At 41.5% G+C, this 19428-nt stretch overlaps 1 protein-coding gene and 1 long non-coding RNA gene across 2 annotated transcripts; both read left to right on the top strand.

The window, feature by feature from the left end:
- Window positions 1–1646: 1646 nt before the first annotated feature.
- LOC309371898 lies at window positions 1647–4592 on the top strand. Its single transcript, XR_014169326.1, has 4 exons — window positions 1647–1915; window positions 2804–2899; window positions 3250–3355; window positions 4300–4592. It is a non-coding gene; the product is annotated as an uncharacterized lncRNA (long non-coding RNA).
- Window positions 4593–7539: 2947 nt separating this feature from the next.
- On the top strand, window positions 7540–17802 carry LOC309371854 (receptor-type tyrosine-protein phosphatase C-like). The gene is made up of 9 exons (XM_081914941.1): window positions 7540–7769; window positions 8676–8801; window positions 9421–9567; window positions 13615–13823; window positions 15728–15791; window positions 15965–16082; window positions 16332–16366; window positions 17302–17440; window positions 17558–17802. Exons 1-9 carry the CDS (start codon window positions 7607–7609, stop codon window positions 17568–17570), a joined length of 1014 nt encoding a protein of 337 aa, XP_081771067.1. The 5' UTR covers window positions 7540–7606; the 3' UTR covers window positions 17571–17802.
- Window positions 17803–19428: the final 1626 nt, after the last annotated feature.

The raw sequence follows: 19428 nt of genomic DNA, 5'->3' as shown, positions 1-19428 counted from the left end.
ATTTTCCAAAGCAATTTACTCTATCACAATGCGTTTTTGTATATTATTTGCAGTTATATATGCATTTTCAAGCACACTTTACCCTAGTAAAGATGATTTTTTGGTAAACATTTCTTGGTTGCAAAATTCAGAGAAGTGCAACTTTGTGTTCTGGTTTGCGTATTGTGTTTAGGTTTTGGGAAGTGCATAGTAGGTAAGTTGCCTAGAATGGTAGGGCAGGTTTCTCATCTCTCTGTGCCTCCTTTTTCCTCTGTTTTTAATCTTCAGCTTCTGTTGTATTCCTGCCTATTTCATAAAGACAGATTTTGTCAAGTGAAATCTTTCTTTCCCCACTCTTTCAGGACACAGAGTTTCTTTGTCCCTCAAAATATCACCTGCAATGATCTTTGTTCTCTTAGTCCTCTTAAGTTTTATGGGGGGCATTATTAGGGAGGCAATATACAAGTTGTAATGCATTTTCATTTGTATAAAGTGTTCCTTTGGCAACAACTGGGAGCCAAAATCTGTCTAACGTGACAGCAAAGAGTACATGAACTTGGCATCTTCTATTTCCCCACTGTTCAAGGCACTGTTCAACTCCTTTTGCAAAATGCACCAGAGATATATTCCTTCCCCCAATTGAAATCCAAAGGGAAATGGCTGAAATTTTATTACAGAAAAGATTTCTGCAGAAAGGATATGGCACGTGTAGCACTGTTTGAATACTGCCTAAATATGCACTTGAACAAGTGTTGGGACAGCTAGTGGAGGTAAAGAAAAAAAGACTATTACAGTGCGTGAGCACTGTATGTCAAGGAATGTTACTGCAGATGATGTTTCTTTCTTCACCCATCCATCTCCTCTCATTGTGTTCTCTTCTTTTTCAACATATTTCCCCATCTTCCATAAAATCTTCAACAGGTGCCTTTTTGCTCTGTCTTAGATAGAGGATTCATGATGGAACATAGGAACCTGCCTTATATTAAGTCAGAACATTGGTCCATCCAGGTCAGGTTTTTTTACACTGCCTGGCAGTGGATTTCCAAGTTTTTGAAGAAAGGATATTCCTAGCCCTACTAGAAGATGCAAGTGTTCTACCCCTTTGCTATGATCCTCCTCCACTGGAAGGACAGAAAGCTGCTTTACATCTAAGAACTGATGGATCGCTTGAACCAAAATGGAACCAGACTGTTGGCTGCAAGGTGATAGCGGAGCAGCCGAAAAACTGATCAAGGGGGAAAATTCAACAGTTGTTGAGGAAATTCAGGTTTGGGATAAATCATCACTCAGGGATGAGGATGAACATATTAATGATTATCCAGATGGTAGAGAACCCAGGATGCCCCAGGGCAAAACACAGATTCTAGAGCCATTCGGAGGGAGAGCCCATGCAAAGCTGTTTGTACGTGCATCCTATAACATTTTCTGAACATTATCCTGCTTTATTGTTGGAGTGAGGTTTCCTCCACAGCCGTGAGCGCTTCAACTATTTCAGCTATGGAAAGAGAAACCCTTCACAGTTCCTAGACTTTTCAACTAGAAAGTCACAAGAATTGCAAAAAACAAAACAACTTTTTGTGAATTCATGGAAACTAAAGATAGAAGAGAGAAAGAGTGCCTTTAGAGAAGTTGGTAAAAATTATACGTGACAGCCCTTAACTGTGCAGGGTATCTGTGTGGTTAGTTTCTGGGTATGAGAGGAAGCTGATTCTTGAATGATAAGGACAGATTGCATTATATATGTGCACAGCCTATTCTACATTTGATTTGGACCTTGGTGAGGCATGTGCACAGGGCAATAACCATTATTTTGCTTTCCAGAGACTGACACACACATGCTGTTTTGAGGGACACACACCCCTAGATGTAACCATGTTTTTGTGGATGGAACTCTTGGTGTTTGGCTTTGCCCTGATTGTGGATGCACAGGACACAGGTGGGTGGCAGCTAATTATTTGTTGAATTTGCATATCTTGGAATCTTCTTTAAAAGAACTATCCAAACTCATTTTGAAAAGATCTAAGGGTTGGGTCTGAAATCTTAGGTCTGAGGTGTGTCAAAATCTTAGTGAGTGTTTTTCTGAAAAGAAGAGCACCAGTAATTCTTTAAAGGATGACATATTCATCATTACCAGCGGCTCGGAAACAATTCCTGGACCATATTCAGTTGGGGTGGAATACTTGAGATAAGGCCTTTAGGTCTGGCCAGCACTCTTTTAATTGAGAGGACCAATAGATGGGACCACAGAGTCCTCCACCTTCCCGAACAAATACATGTGGAAAGAGTTTGTTGGGAATTGGATGTTTGAAAACCTCTGTATAGCTCAGTTGGTTAGGGCATGATGTTGATAACCAGGGGTTGACTTAGCAATTGGTCAGGTTGGCCCAGGGGGGGGTGTGCAAAAATTGTGTGAGTTCCCTAGACTGTTCTGGGTGGCCAGGCAAGGCATGCTAGCCAGTGTGGTGTAGTGGTTAAGAGCGGTAGTCTCGTAATCTGGGGAGCCGGGTTCGCTTCCCCGCTCCTCCACATGCAGCTGCTGGGTGACCTTGGGCCAGTCACACTTCTTTGAAGTCTCTCAGCCCCACTCACCTCACAGAGTGTTTGTTGTGGGGGAGGAAGGGAAAGGAGAATGTTAGCCGCTTTGAGACTCCTTAAAGGGAGTGAAAGGCGGGATATCAAATCCAAACTCCTCTTCTTCTTCTTCTTTGGACTTCTCAGCAGAGGATTGCAGCTGCTAGCTACATTACTTTAAATGAAGTCAAATCTTCATGGCATGATAAGCTGCATCCAAGGGTACTAAAGGATCTTGTGGATGTAATTTCAGATCCTTTTTTAATTATCTTTGGGAATTCTTCAAGAGAAGGTGGGGTTCCCATGGACTGGAACCAGACAAATGTTGACTCCAACTTTGAAGACTCAGGTAAGTACCAGCCAGTGACCTTTAAGGCTTTCTGTCATGCTTGGTGAGGGTAGGGCACCATTCAATGTGCCATCTCCAGAAGGAGACGGATGGTTGTGCCAGGTGGGGGGGGTGGGTTTCCGGCTATACACAATTTTAGCTTCATACACAATCTGTGAACCTGACCCCCCCCCCCAAGTTATGTCAACAGTATTCAATGCAATGTATAGTAAGCTGTGTTAATGTTCAAATACCATGAAAAAGAATCAATCAACCATAGAACAAAAGGTCTGATGTTATATATGTATTTTAATTATGGATGGTTATATTTTAATGAGATTGTTATAATGCTGTACTGCAATTCCCTACAGACTGGGTCCAGACAAATCTTGACCCTGACTTGGAAGACCCAGGTAAGTACCAGCCAGTGACCTTGACATCAATACCAGGGAAGGTCCTAGAACAGATAATTCGACAGTCAGTCATGAGCATTTAGAAAAGGGAGAGGATTTGCTGAATTAATAATTAGAAACTGGAATACAGAAAGGGGGGGTATGAGGAGGTCGGGGAAATAAGTTATAAGAAAATAAGGGATTGAAATTATACTTGTTTTTGTTTGTGTTTTGTTTGTATTATTGTTTTGTTTTTATATAATTTTTGAAACTTTAATAAATATCTTTAAAAAAAGAAAGAAAAGGATGCTGTGATTTCTAAGACCCAGCATGGGTCTCTCAAAAATAAGTCCAGGAACACCCAAACCATCCTTCACTTCCAGCAATCAAACAGGAGTTGGGATCCTTTGGAGACCCAATGGTGCCATGAGTTAACTAAGTGGTGTGGACTTTTACCTCTGCCAGGTGAAGCTTGGAACACTGATTTTAGGGATTTTTATCTGGTGAACACACACTCTGGAAAAATCCAAACAGGCTTGCCCATGATGGTAGTAGCCTTTGAAAAATGTCACCAGCTTTAAGGCTTTCTGCCATGCTTGGTGAGGGTAGGGCACCACTCAACATGCCGTCTCCAGAAGGATACGGATGGTTGCGCCAGGCACGAGTGTTTCCAGAATTCTTCCAGATATACACGATTTCAGCTTTATGCACAATCTCTGAATCTGACCCCCCCATACACAACAAGTTCTGAGTCAACAGTATTCGATGCAGTGTATAGTAAGCTGTGTTTATGTTCAGATACCATGATAAAGAATCAATCAACCATAGAACAAAAGGTCTGATGTTATATATGTATTCTAATTATGGATGGTTATATTTTAATGAGATTGTTGTATTGCTGTACTGTAATTCCCTACAGATTTCTTGCCCCAGACAAATGTTGACACCGACTTCGAATACGCAGGTAAGTACCAGACAGTGACCTTGACATCAGTACTAGGGGAGGTCCTAGAACAAATAATTCAGCAGTCAGTCTGTGAGCATTTAGAAAAGGATGCTGTGATTACTAAGACCCAGCATGGGTTTCTCAAAAATAAGTCCTGCCAGACCAATCTGATTTCTTTTTTTGATGGAATTACAAACTTGGTGGATCAGAGAAATGCTGATTTCTGTAAGGCTTTTAGCAAAGTCCCGCATGATATTCTCTCAAGGAAGCTGGTAAAGTGTGGGTTGAACAAGGTAACGGTTATATGGATTTGTAGCTGGTTGACTGATTGAACCCAAAGAGTACTCATTAATGGTTCCTTTGCCATCCTGGAAAAAAGTGACAAGTGGGGTGCCGCAGGGTTAAGACATGGCCCGTTGTTGTTCAACGTCTTTATAAATGACTTGGTTGAAGGAATTGAGGGAATGGTCATGAAATTTGTCGTTGAAACAAAACTGGGAGGGGTAGCTAATACAACATAAGGCAGAATCAAAATTCAAAATGACTAGGGAATTGGGCACAAGCTAACAAAATGAATTTCTATAGGAACCATAGGGAATTTTAACTAGGTTTTAATAGATTAATGAGATTGCTGTATATTTATATCTTTATGAGTTTCTGATTGGTTTTTATATTTTGTAAAACACTTTGCAGCCTATATTGGCATTAAGCAGTATATAAATTGTGTGTGTGTAACATTGAATGATGATTTTCTCTTCAATACTTTTTATAACAAATCAGATTATAAAATGGTGTCCTTTTTCTTACAGCACCCAAATCACTTTGAAAATATCTTAGGGTTGGGTCTGAAATCTTAGGTCTGAGGTGTGTCAAAATCTTAGTGAAGGTTTTTCTGAAAAGAAGAGCACCAGTAATTCTTTTAAGGGTAAAATATTCATCGTTACCAGTGGGTGGGAAACAATTTCTGGACTGTATTCAGCTGGGGTGGAATAATTTAGATAAGGCCTTCAGGTCTGACCAGCACTCTTTTAGATTGAGAGCACCAATAGACGGGACCACAGAATTCTCTGCCTTCCTGAACAAATACTTACATGTGGAAAGAGTTTGTTGGGAATTGGATGTTTGAAAACCTCTGTATAGCTCAGTTGGTTAGGGCATGATGTTGATAACCAGGGGTTTAAAGGGCAGTTGGTCAGGTTGGCCCAGGGGGGCGCAAAAATTGTGTGAGTTCCATAGACCATTCTTCTGGTGGTCAGGCAAGGTACATGAGCTCCTCTGGACCCCTCAGCTGCTAGCTACTTTAAATGAATTCAAATCTTCATGGCTGCATTCAAGGGCACTAAAGGATGTTGCGGATGTAATTTCAGGGCCATCTTTGCCTCCGATGCTTGAGTATTTTTGGCGTGATTCTAGGACAAAAGGTGGGGGCTTCGATCTTCCCATGGACTGCAGTAAGTTTATTGTTTCCTTGAAGATGGAATGTGACTCTAATTTTATTAATTTTATTAAGTTTCTCCCCTGGTTACTCAGGAGCTGTGTTGATCCACATATCCACATATTTACATATATCACCAAAAAAGCAGTGGGACATGACACAATCAATATGCCGAGGGCCTTCTGGTGGTTCCCTCATTGCGAGAAGCAAAGTTACAGGGAACCAGGCAGAGGGCCTTCTCAGTAGTAGCACCCGCCCTGTGGAACACCCTCCCATCAGATGTCAAGGACATAAACAACTATCAGACTTTTAGAAGACATCTGAAGGCAGCCCTGTTTAGCGAAGCTTTTACTATTTGAAGAATCATTGTATTTTAATATTCTGCTGGAAGCTGCTCAGAGCGGCTGGGGAAACCCAGCCAGATAGGCGGGGTATAAATAATAATAATAATAATAATAATAATAATAATAATAATAATAATAATAAATATTTTAGGAGCAGCTGACAGCGATAGCATAGGAGTTTTCAGCTAAGTCATACTCAGCATAGGAGTACTCAGCTAAGTCATACTCAGAAGTATACCCACTGAAATTAACAAACCTAGCATTATTTGCTATTATTTGTTATTAAAGTTCATACTGCCCTTAATTACAGGGCAGCTTACAATATATAAACACCAAAATACCATCCATAGTAACAAACAAAAGCAATAGCGAGCTGCAATTCTCACCTCACTTACCTGGGAGTATGTGCCATTGAATTCAGTAGGACTTTTGTCTCAATAGACACAGTTAGGACTCATAGCTGTCAACATTTTCCTTTTTTTAAGGAAAATTCCCTTATTCTGAATAGGATTCCTCGCAAGAAAAGGGAAAAGTTGACAGCTATGTTAGGATTGCACTGTTACTCATATCTATTCATTTCAATGGATCTGCTATTAATAGAATACATCCAACTTGTGAAATACAATGAACTTAAACAAGATCTTCATCCAGCTGAAATGCAGCTTTTGGCTTCTGATTAGAAATGCAAACCAACCTTGTCCTGCCTGGACTACTGCAATGCACTCTATGTGGGGCTACCTTTGAAGGTGACTTGGAAACTGCAATTAATCCAGAATGCGGCAGCTAGACTGGTGACTGGGGGTGGCCACCGAGACCATATAACACCGGTCCTGAAAGATCTTCATTGGTTCCCAGTACATTTCCGAGCACAATTCAAAGTGTTGGTGCTGACCTTTAAAGCCCTAAACGGCCTCAGTCCTGTATACCTGTATACCACGCCCATCATCCAGCCCGGACACTGAGGTCCAGCACCAAGGGCCTTCTGGCGGTTCCCTTGCTGAGAGGGCCTTCTCGGTAGTGGCGCCTGCCCTGTGGAATGCCCTTCCAGCAGATGTCAAGGCAATAAACAACAGCAGAAGCGCTAAATCACGTGCAGAAGTGCCGAATTGCAACCCGCGTGTGCACACACGCAGCGCTGTGGGTTGTGAACGCTGCGGGTTGCGAATGTGCTTCCCGCATGGATCACGTTCGCAACCTGAGCCTCCACTGTAAGCTCCGCCCAATCACATTCCACCACCACCACCCCAGCCTCATGCCAAGGTGTTCTGATGGGCCACTACATATATTGCTGATGAGCTGCGCTTGGCTTGGTGAGTCAGGTTGGACAGATCTGGTTAATGAACTGAAATATTACCAGTATGAACTGAAGGAAAACAGGCAGCTGCAAATCTAAGTGATCAGCAGAAGGACAATTTGTCTCAGCTGTAGTGCACATACTGTGCCTCTCTTTAAACTGTTAATGCACATTAAACATTGTTTGTGGTTTGCTTGTTTTTAAAATGTTCCAGAGCAACAAACCTTTTAACATTGATTTGTTACTTAGATCGTAGAACCATTTCAGTGGTTCGTTATAAATACAATTCAGAAGGCGTCACTGCAGAACTTAAAGCTATGAAAAGGTCAGAGCTGCAACATGTTAGCTGTGAAAATGCCCACTGTACTTGGGACAAGGACCAAAACACACTTGCTGGACTTCAAGAATGTGACGAATACAAGATAGTAGCATCTTTTAATGGATGTGATGATTTATCATTCCCAGTTTATGTCCCCCCTGGTAAGATCAGATACTTCTCATTTATTTAAGCAAAATCTGCCTTATTGTTTTTCAGCCACTCTGATGAGATGTCCTCCCCCCAGTGCTAAGCTATTGGGAGAACGTAACCTGGGGGTATGTCAGCGGGCTAGAGAGCGTGCGGGAAGTCAGTTTTAATTTGTTTGGTGTCAACTAATATACTGGTTTTCTGTTTTTTTTATGGTTTCCAACCACTGTTAATCGCATAGTAACTCTGATGGCTTCTCTATGTTATTTAGAATAAAAGAATGTGCAACTAATAATCGGAAATGCCGTTGTCATGCTCCACCAAAATCAAAGAGTTATTTCAAGTTATTGTGTTCAGATTTGTATTGATTTTATATTGAAAACAGCAAGCAGTTGTGCCCTTGAGTCATGAGCAATGCCAACAAAGTGAATGCATGAAGTTGGCGAGAGGTGAAGGACTGTAGTGATTCTAGAATGATGCTGCAATGATTAGAATTACCGTAAGTGCTGGACAAATAATCCATAAGCACCACTAAATCCCATATATCAAAGAGGGAAATTTTAAACCTTTGAAATCTATTGGGATTTTAAAATGCTCGACTGTGGCTGATTTGTGCCCAGTGCTCTTGATTCAAGTCTAGATGATTGATAATTCACTAGATTTCTCTCAATAGCAGGCTTTTAAAGCTAAGCAATGTTTTTATTTCTCCTTCCATCGTATCTCATAGTCATGTAACACATAAAAGTATGCTAATTAAAAATGAATAGATGAACACTGAAAACTGAGTTAGATACTCATTTGGGGGGTGAAATGATGCAACCCACTAAGCAATATATTATCCAACATGCTTTTAAAACTGAAAAAGAAATATTGAACAGAATGTCATTGTGATATTTTTCTCCTTTTTCTTTATTTGGAAGAAACCGATAAGTGGAAACTGGAAGAACCCAAAAAAAGTAACACCAGTGTGACTTTATCTTGGAACAATCGTGGCTATGATAAGCAGCGTTGCCATTTAAGATATTCCTGTTACTGTCTTCCTCGTGGTAGGAGATTTTGGAAGTTTTTACATTTCTGTCTTTATTGGCTGGAGAATCTCTCTCTCTCTCTCTCTCTCTCTCTCTCTCTCTCTCTCTCATCTCTATCATCTCTCTCTCTCTCCTTAATGAAATAGTAAGAAGAAATACCTCCTTCAATAGGGAATTTGAAATCCAGAAGGATCTTACTCTACACGAGTGGCTGCAAGTCCCTAAAAAACCCACAAGTTGTTGATAACTACTCCAGATTTAATTACTGTAGATAACAAGGGTGCAATATTTTGTGTGAAGCATTAGATATGGATGGTGCTAATGAAGTGTAGGCTAGGGGAGACCTAAAACATATAGCTACAGTCAAATAGCAGCTCACTTGGAGGTGAGGTCAGGGGAAGGAAGAGGGATCTTGTCAAAGTGGCTCACCATAGCTCCAGTTCTTATCAGCAAGACTGTGGGGTAGCATGTTCTTGATTCTTTGTCAATCAAACTAACCTACATGTCCCTCCCTATCTTCTATCTTCTTCAGCTCCCTCAAGCAGCATGGCCAATGGTAAGGAAATTCCCCATCCATGGCATAGATGCTTCTGGATGCCTGACGTACGGAGCAATGATGTTTTGCAATTTCTTATAGGTAATAATTTTCGGACCACTGAAGAACAGAATGGTTGTACAGTGACAGGTTTATCACCCAACAAGAACTACAATTGTTCATCAGAAATATGGTTTAATGGTGAAAATGTGAAAACTGGCAACAAACAGCTAACAACAGATTATGGAAGTGAGTATGACAACATGATGCTTAGTCACTTATGAACTTGCCTTCATCCCAGAAACTAAACTTTTACAACGATGAAGGGTATCTTTGTGCACATATAAATAAAAGCATACAAATAGGATTTAATGTATTACTGTGACAGATTATAATCTGGGCAGGAGTGCCTGATCCAAGTTTGGAGGCCCTTGGGTAAGATGTCCATTATGGGCCCCTTCTCCAGCTGGGTCCACCTTCTTCTCCCCACTGTTTATTTTATGGCCTTTCTGATTTGAGACAATACAAGCAGAGTCTCCTGCTCTTTCTCCTTACTCCTATCACTACACATTCACTCAGAGGATTTTCACTGGCACTTGATCATAAGTCCATCCCACCCATTTTGCATGGATTTTTCTTTGAAAGAATGCCTAAAAGGTTACCATTTAATCTACATTATGGCACATATTTCCCCAGAGTGCATATTTTTTCAAGGCTTTACAACATGGTTTCCCATGAAGCATGCCTTTTATACCTAACCACAACAATATTTCATTTCATGTGCCCTTCTTGCACTCTGGGAGTGCATTGCAAAATCGGGTGATGCGCACTGTCAGATTGGGAGTTGCATTCTGATCCGAAAGCAAGTTTGGGACCATTGAATTGGGTCACACAGCAGCAAAGAGCAGGCTGAACCAATTCCCCCTCTATCCCTAGCAAGCAGATACAACAAGAAAGAGGAGTAGCAAATCCCAGACTTCTGGAAATAATAATAATAATAATAATAATAATAATAATAATAATAATAATAATAATAATTTATCATTTATACCCTGCCCATCTGGCTGAGTTTCCCCAGCCACTCTGGGCAGCTCCCAATCAAGTGTTAAAACAGTACAGCATTAAATATTAAAAACTTCCCCAAACAGGGCTGACTTCAGATGTCTTTTAAAGATAGGATAGCTGCTTATTTCCTTCACATTTGAAGGGAGGGTGTTCCACAGGGTGGGCGCCACTACCGAGAAGGCCCTCTCTCTGGTTCCCTGTAACCTCACTTCTCCCAATGAGGGAACCGCCAGAAGGCCCTTGGCGCTGGATCTCAGTGTCTGGGCTGAACGATGGGTGTGGAGATGCTCCTTCAGATATACAGGACTGAGACCATTTCCTTGAGGTATACAGGACTGAGGAAGCTGGTAGTAACAGGCTCATGAATCAAAACATATGAAGCTAATATTGTTCTAGAAATAGAACCTAGACTGGGGGAGTTCAGAGCATGCAGCTCCCAAGAGGGTCCTGTCTCTTCCATAGCTGCCATGTTGGAGTCAAACTCAGATAGTCTCTGACTCTGCTTCCTCCATCTTGCCACTCCTAGATTCCAAAGATTTTTCTCTCACCCACTTCAGGTAAACTGTAGGCCTGTTACTAATGAAGACCAGGGCCCGGGGAGTGGCTTTGCCCCTCTGCTGCTTGGCATAGTCTTTTGTTTCATTAATCACTTATCTTCCTGCCCTTCTGTTCCCTGGATGGCTTATATTTTGAGCGATCTCTTGGGGAAGCTGGGCTGTGTTATTTTCATCCCTTGCTGCACCTGGGAAAAAGAAGGGTTTTCTTAAATCCCAGTAGCATAGCTAGGCATGGGCGGGGGTGATCTGTAGGGTGGCACGATCACTGCTAGGCATTGGGGGTGGGATTCTGAGTGGCAGAGGAGCTGGAGGGTGGCATGGCGGTTGCTGGGTATCTTAGGCGCTGCGGGCTCCCCTAAGAAAAGCTCAACAGCTTTGGTCCACTACTGTTGAACCCTAATCCTTTACTGATTCCAGAGATTTCTTTCTTTTCTTTTTTCTTTTTTTTAATTGTTACCGTTCATATTAACACACCATACAGAAAAAGAAAATAAATTCCATCACCACCAAAGAAAAAAAGAGAATTAATACATCAACTAATAACCTTCAAGACATTAAATACATAAAATAAAAGTGGTATTTTTCTATGCACCAGACTTCCCGTGTATTCCTTATTACAGATTCTGTATTAATTGTTTGCTGCCATTGCATAAAGAGTTTTGTGCCATTTCAATATCCCTTAATCCATTCATTGGTTTTACCACATTTTTAACACTGCTACTGAAATTATTTGAATGCTGCATATGACCTTAAACTACTACTATTATTTTTCAAGTATATTTTTAAAACTTCCCATTTTGAGAGTAATACCTGTTTTGGTTTATTTTTTATCTTTTCTGACATGCTATCTAATTCCCTCCAGCTCCTCTGCCACTCAGTATCCCACCCCCGATGCCTAGCAGTGATCGTGCCACCCTACAAACCCCTTTGCCGCCCTACAGGACACACACAGCCATTTTTTGAATCCATTCTAATCTTGACGGGACTTTATCACTTTTCCAATTTGCCACAATGAGAACTTTTGCTGCGACCATAGCATATAAGAAGATCTCTTTACCCTTTTTAGGAATATCCGAGTCTGTAATTCCCAAAAGGAAAGCTTCTGGTTTCCTATTAAAATATATTTTAAACATTTTTTTCCAATTCTATGTGGATACCCTCCCAAAACACCTTGATTTCTATACACTGGCACCACATATGGAATAAAGTACCTGGCTTTTCTTTACACCTCCAGCAATTATTGGGGACATTTTTGAACATCTTGGAAAATTTCCAGGGGGTTAAATACCACTGATGCTGCATTTTAAGAAAATTCTCTCTCAGAGAGTAACAGGCTGTAAAATTCCAATTTATTTTCCACAGGTTTTCCCACTGCTCCATTGTTATTGAGTACCCAAAATCTTGTGACCATTTAATCATAGCTGCTGTCACCTCCTCCTCCTTGACTGGTATACTTTAGAAAGTGTTTTAATTCTGGAGTTCACCAAATCCGATTCAAATCTGGAAGTCTCAGTGGAGAAACCCTTTTGTCTATCAATTTTGAATGTCTCAAATAATTGGTGATATTGAAACCAATCACCAATGCACTCTCTTATTTCCCCAAAGCTTTTTAATTTCAGTTGTTCCAGTTACAGATAGGTAGCCGTGTTGGTCTGCCATAGTCAAAACAAAAAAATTCCTTCCAGTAGCACCTTAAAGACCAACTAAGTCAGTTCTTGGTATGAGCTTTCGTGTGCAGGTATCTGAAGAAGTGTGCATGCACACGAAAGCTCATACCAAGAACTGACTTAGTTGGTCTTTAAGGTGCTACTGGAAGGAATTTTTTTGTTTTAATTTCAGTTGGTTATTCTCCTCCTTTAGAAGTACTTTATACGTTGGCCACAGTCCCTGGGTATTTTTTCTCTTAACTGCCTTCGCCTCTATTGGTGAGATCCACCAGGAAACCTTGGGTTTGAGCAGGTTTTTATACTTTTCCCAAAACATCATTAGGGATTTCATAATAATATGGTTTGAAAAGTTCCTGTGAACTTTTGCTTTCCCATAGGCTAAGTAAGTGTGCTATCCCTGTCGATTATCATATCCCTCCAAGTCTAAGAGGTCTGGGTCCTGAGATTTCAAAGGAGGGTTACCCACCCTCTCAAACCTATAACACAGCAAACAGGGATGAAAGATTGCACAAAGCAGTCTTTTTCAGAAGAAAATACAGTGGTGCCTCGCAAGACGAAAAGAATCCGTTCCGCGATTCTCTTCGTCTAGCGGTTCTTTCGTCTTGCGAAGCAAGCCCATTGACAGCTTAGTGGATTAGCACTATTAGCGGTCTAGCGGCTTTTAGCGATCAGCTGTTAAGTGGCTTATCAGCGAAACAGCTGATAAGCGGCTTAGTGGCTTAGGAAAGGGAGGGGAAGCAGAAAAACCCCGTGGGAACTCGCAAGATTTTTTCGTCTTGCGAAGCAACCCCATAGTGAAATTCGTTTAGCGAAGCGCCTCCAAAACGGAAAACCCTTTCGTCTAGCGGGTTTTCCGTCTTGCGAGGCGTTCGTCTTGCGGGGCACCACTGTAAAACTTAAAACCTACAGTGTTTCAGAGCCCACACTGATTTTTTTTTAATCTGTTTATGAGATCTAAAAGCTTTAGCGTGCAGACTATGGATATCAACCATTTCTCTCTTAAACAGAGCCAACACCAGTGAGAGAACTGGAAGTCGACCCATTAAACCAAGAAATCAGTGCCGTTAAGATCAAGTGCAGGGAGCCAGAAGAAATAAATGGTCCTGAAGAAAAATATTATTTGTACTTCTTAGATGAGGAGACCATGATTAAAGCTAACGAAAGCTGTTACTTTGAAGTTATAAACCTCTGTCATTCGACAACATACCAGTTTAAGGTAAATTGCTTAATTCTAACTTTTACGGTCAGCTACAGGCAATGACCTGGGACGTAGGTGGCACTGTGGATTAAACCACAGAGCCTAGGACTTGCCGATCGGAAGGTCAGCGGTTCGAATCCCCACGATGGGGTGAGCTCCTGTTGCTCGGTCCCTGCTCCTGCCAACCTAGCAGTTCGAAAGCACATCAAAGTTGCTCTGGTTCACCAGAAGCGGCTTAGTCATGCTGGCCACATGACCTGGAAGCTGTAAGCCGGCTCCCTCGGCCAACAAAGCGAGATGAGCGCCGCAACCCCAGAGTCGGTCACAACTGGACCTAATGGTCAGGGGTCCCTTTATCTTACAGGCAACGACCATTTTAGGTGTGTCCAAGTGACGTGTGATAGCTGATATGCAGGTCCTTTTGGACCTGGAAGAAGTCAGAGAGTGGACTGGAGTGGAGCAGGCTTTGTTCTGGTCCACCCCTGGACCATTAGCTGTATCTGAATGAGTATTTCATAAACAGAATGATGTGCTCTTTTTTTTTCTTTCCAGGCAGATTTTTCGGGCAACTTTTCTCTAGAGCAGCCTCTCTCATAAAGAGATTGGCTGAATGCACACAGATTTCCATCTTCTTGCTGATCTCCCCTGCAGGATGAATTGAGGGGAATAAGATTGACCTAGGGATTTACTGAATGGCCAATTGCATCTTTGGAGATTACCTCCTTTGCCTCTAAAGTCAGTAGGGCAAAAAATTGATGCACAATGTGTACCAGTTGTTCTGGAGCTGCCATATTCTTCCTGGCCTTACAAAAAGACATGGTACTTCAGTAGAACCCTTTAGGATGGCCCTAGTTTCACCAAACTCACCCACCTGAATGCCTGTTTTCTTAGATCTCATAGCCTTCTCCAACTACACATCCCGTTGTAAGAAATAAACAACTAAACAAAATGACTTTATTTCCCCTTCAACATTTTCCATTATTACCCAACCCACAAGTAGAAGCATTAGAAGCTGGTCTATTAGCACAAGTGGAGCACTGCCCCATCAACCTCAGTTTCCCCCAGTCAGCTCTTGAGTCTCAGTTTTGTCTCTTGTAGAACTCAGCAAGAAGGGACATGGAGACGAAACAAGAATTAGTTTGCTCTGCCTGCCATTCAAAGTGGCTCCACCTACTGTTGGACATTTGTGTAAAAGTACAGTAGTACCTCAGGGATGTGGGTGGCACTGTAGGTTAAACCACAGAGCCTAGGACTTGCCGATCAGAAGGTTGGCAGTTCGAATCCCCACGATGGGGTGAGCTCCCGTTGCTCGGTCCCAGCTCCTGCCAACCTAGCAGTTCGAAAGCACGTCATAGTGCAAGTAGATAAATAGGTACCACTCCAGCAGGAAGGTAAACGGCGTTTCCGTGCGCTGCTCTGGTTCGCCAGAAGCGGCTTAGTCATGCTGGCCACATGACCCAGGAGCTGTACACCGGCTCCCTCAGCCAATAAAGTGAGATGAGCACCGCAACCCCAGAGTCAGTCACTACTGGACCTAATGGTCAGGGGTCCTTTACCTTTACAGTGGTACCTCAGGTTACAAATGCTTCGGGTTACAAACACTTCAGGTTACAAACTCAACTAACCCGGAAGTAGTACCTTGGGTTGAGAACTTTGCCCCAGGATGAAAATGGAAATCATACGGTGGTGGCAGTGGGAGGCCCCATTAGTGAAAGTGCACCTCAGGTTAAGAACGGTTTCAGGTTAAGAACGGACGTCCAGAACGAATTAAGTTCGTAACCCAAGGTACCACTGTAGCTCTCTTTATGATATCACTTCTTTGGTTTAGGTGGAAAACTGTTTGGAAGGTCTGCAACATTGTTTGTGGTGATAAATTTTGGACTAATAAAAAAACAGCATTCCCTGTTCCTTCTGTTTATCAGGTTATTTTCTACAATGGGAAATATCTCTCAGACCCGGTGATCTCTGACCCAGTAAGAAGAAGACGTAAGCTAAAGTTTCAACTGCTTCTTTTAATTTGCTGATTAACCTAATTTACATGTTAAAACACAGAGTAAGAAATGACATGACATGTAGAAAGCAAAGTGAAGAGATGTGCCAGAACTAACATTTTCTAAAATCTTTTCAACATAGCTTGTTTCTCCCTCTCTTCTTTTTAGATGTTGTAAATTATTATGGAAACCTAGCGACGTGTTTGGCATTCCTCATTACTGGGAAGTCCTTGGCTTTGCTCCTTCTTCTGCATAAAATTCACATCCTTATCATAAAAAAATCAAGGTTAGGTTATTTCCCTTCCTTTCGTCTCTTAAGTATATGCAATTAGATGAGAAGGCCGCAACATTTTTTTTTTCTTAAAAGGTAAAGGGACCCCTGACCATTAGGTCCAGTCGCGGCCGACTCTGGGGTTGCGGCGCTCATCTCGCTTTACTGGCCAAGGTAGCCGGCTTCCGTACAGCTTCCGGGTCATGTGGCCAGCATGGAGCATTGCTCTCATCCTTCATAACTGTTTGTTTATGTTTCTTACAGGGATCAAGAAGTACCTATGCAGCCTCTTAACAGAGGTTGGTATTCTCCTACTTCTGGCAAGGGCAAGTATTTAATTGATATTTCCGCCTAGCTCATGACAATGCCTTGGTAGCAGTACCGAACCCTGAAGCAGGCTTCTTGGAGTCGTAAGGTAGAAACTTTCCTCATAGACCCATGCAGGCATTGGAGAATCAGGGAATTGGCCTGATGAACCTCCCATAGCTACTTCTGTGCTGCCAAGTGGCTAATATGCCACTGACTTCACTCCTAAGCTTCAGGAAGAGCTGCTCAGACTCCCCCCTCTTCACTAAGCTTTTAGAGCAACTTAAGGTTCTGTCTTCCTGATTCTATGTTTGATCACTTTTATTGTGGTATTGATTTTAGTAATTTGAATTGTTTGAATGTAATTTGAAAGATTTTGATTGGGCGGTATGCTCTTTTATGGACTTCTTTGTCAGCGTTTCACATTGACCTGTAAAACGTTATTAAATATAACGTTATATAAAGCTCACCGCTGTTTCCCATTGCCCATGGCTCACTGCTCTGCAGCACCCCCTTGTGCCACATTTTAATAACGCCTCTTTAACGTTATAAACAACGAGTGTAGGTCCGCCCATTGTTACAGATGCCATTTAATACTCGTTTTGTATTTGTATGAAATTGATTTTTCAAACCCTGCCTATTGACATTAGCAGGCACCTTAACTGGACTCTTTAGTGCCTGCTGAAAACATTTTTCTTTAGATAAGCCCACCCACATTTGCAGAGTGCTTTAATCTGTCTTTAGTTTATCATTGATTTTAATTATATGTTGAATGTTTTAAGTAGTTGTGTTTAATTGCTTTTATTCCTTTTGGAAACTGCTTTGAGATTTTATTTTTTATTTTTACAACCAAGCGGCATATACATTTTATGAAATATAAATAAATAAATAAGACTGCTCCATGCTAAGTATTTTGACTTATTTCTAGATTATGAAAACTATGGGCCACAGAACATGACAATGGATGTGGCTGAGCAGACAGAACCTCTAACAGGAAGCCAGATGTGCACATCAGTAAGAAGTCCAGGCATGAGTATTGAGCATAGAGAGGAAAATGAATTAAACATGTAAGTGAGAAATGACCACAGATGTACCCTTACCATTAAAATAAATAAATAACCACCTTTAATTGTACAGCAGTGATGAAGGTTACCAATGTTACTGAGTTTTTTCATGTGTTGCAGGGGGCTGGACTAGATGACCCTCGGGATCCCTTACAACTCTACAAGTCTATCATTCTTTGCATGAGGACAAATTGGAGCTGCACAAAGAGATAAACCACTTGAGGATGCAAGCTGGAGTTGAAGAGCAATAGTCGGTTTCAAAATCTGCTGCCATTTTATCTGCTCCCATATGATGTACTACAGCACAGCTTTAATATTTTACAAATCATTAATACTTTTCATCACCTCTTTCACATGTGTGCAACTTTTTTTTGGAATGGCACGTTAGCCATTATTATTCTCATTTTTCATCTGTGGAACATAGGAGGGTTTGTAAATGTGCATTCCGCCGTCAACCAATTTTACAATGTTTAATTTTGATTATGTTGCTTTGACTGCATGCTTTACTTTTGAGTAATGCTTTATTCTGGATTGTTTTATTGGATGCTTTAATGTCGGTTGCAAACCGTTTTGAGATCAGTTGTAGAAGCAGTAGCAAAGAGACGTGTAAAGTTCATTGGCTTCACGCCTTAGATTCCTGTTACAGCACCTTGTAAACGTTGCTATCACAGGAAATACTGCACGTTCCCCCCTCTAACAAATCCTGCTTCTGTAACTCTGTGTGAGACTTAATTTGAGAGTCAGGCGTCTGAGCCCCACATTAGGCAAAAGATTCCTACGTTGCAGAAGGTCGGATTAGAAGACCACTGTGCTCCCTTCTATGCTTCTGTTATTCTATCCCCTTGGCTCCCTTGCCCCCTTCACCTCTCCATTTGTTACTCTTCCCTCTTCCTTTCATTTCCAACGTCTCTTGTTATCCCTGATGTTCAAATTGTTATCCCCTTGGTGGGCAGGGAGATCTGTCTGTCTGTTTAAGACCTTGCCAAAGTGCTACAAACGCTTTTATAACAAAATATATTGATGATTATGACATTTAGCTTGAGGATATGCCCCAGGTCCATGTACAGCAGCTTTGTTCTGAATGAGAATTCGTTCCAGGTTGGGGGTTAATTTTCTTTGTAGGTATTCTGTTTTCTGTCTGTACCCTTTTGTAAACAAAAATTGCCCTTTTCCCTTATGGGGTATCCAAGAGCCCATATAGAGTCCTGTATATATTTGTTGGGGAGAATAACAGAGGCCAACCAGAGAATATTGAGAAGCAAAGCAGCTAGTAAGCTTGATCTTTATTGATCTGTTGCAACAGGGTGCTCCCCTCACCCGCAGGAGAGAGGAAGAACCCAGAAAAAATGCTGTGCAAGGCCTTATAAAGACTTTTGAAATTGCCACCCTGTAGATCAAGAGCACCCCCAGAAACCTCATACATACATCACAGAAGGGGTGTAACCCAAGACCAACCCTCAGATACATCATATGTACATCACAGAAAAGGTGGTCTACAACAGAAATTTGAATGCTGTATTTCTCCTGTCATTGTTTATCTCCTGTCTGGCAGGTTACTTGATTGGATTTCCTGGGTAGCCTGGCCAGTCTTTTGTAATGATAAATACTTACTTTCTGAGCCAGGTCACAGGCTCACGCCCTATTCATATCTTAAATGTGCCCTTAAGACAGGATTTGTGAGGAAAGAGACAATGGGGAGGTTTCCCACTTTGACCTTGCAGAGAAAACATTTGCTCAGTTTAGGAATCAAAATGGTTCCAGGTCGGTCTTCCTGTGCTGATCTATGTACGTGCTTGGTTAGTACATTTATGAACATTCCCATATATCTAAGACCTAAAAATTCCTATCACAACCCTTTACAGCATCCGTTCCAATCTTTGTCCAAGGATACAAACAGAGCCAGTGTCAGAAGTAAGCGCTGTATTTTTCATTTCATTTCATATCAAATTTATCACGTTGCACCCTAAAAGAAAACTTTATGAAGATGCAAT

Source organism: Podarcis melisellensis (genome assembly GCF_964234715.1).
Source record: "Podarcis melisellensis genome assembly, chromosome: 6".
Lineage (NCBI taxonomy): Eukaryota > Metazoa > Chordata > Lepidosauria > Squamata > Lacertidae > Podarcis > Podarcis melisellensis.
The sequence above is the reverse complement of the archived record's forward strand: the minus strand, read 5'-3'. Positions and strand labels throughout refer to the sequence as shown.

Bases quoted from the DNA above. Each gene is read 5' to 3' on its own strand.
- LOC309371854 (XM_081914941.1), top strand. From the start codon at position 7,607: ATGAAAAGGTCAGAGCTGCAACATGTTAGCTGTGAAAATGCCCACTGT. The intron at 13,824-15,727 runs GTAAATTGCTTA...TCTGTTTATCAG, and splicing joins CGACAACATACCAGTTTAAG to GTTATTTTCTACAATGGGAA. The intron at 16,083-16,331 runs GTTAGGTTATTT...TGTTTCTTACAG, and splicing joins CTTATCATAAAAAAATCAAG to GGATCAAGAAGTACCTATGC.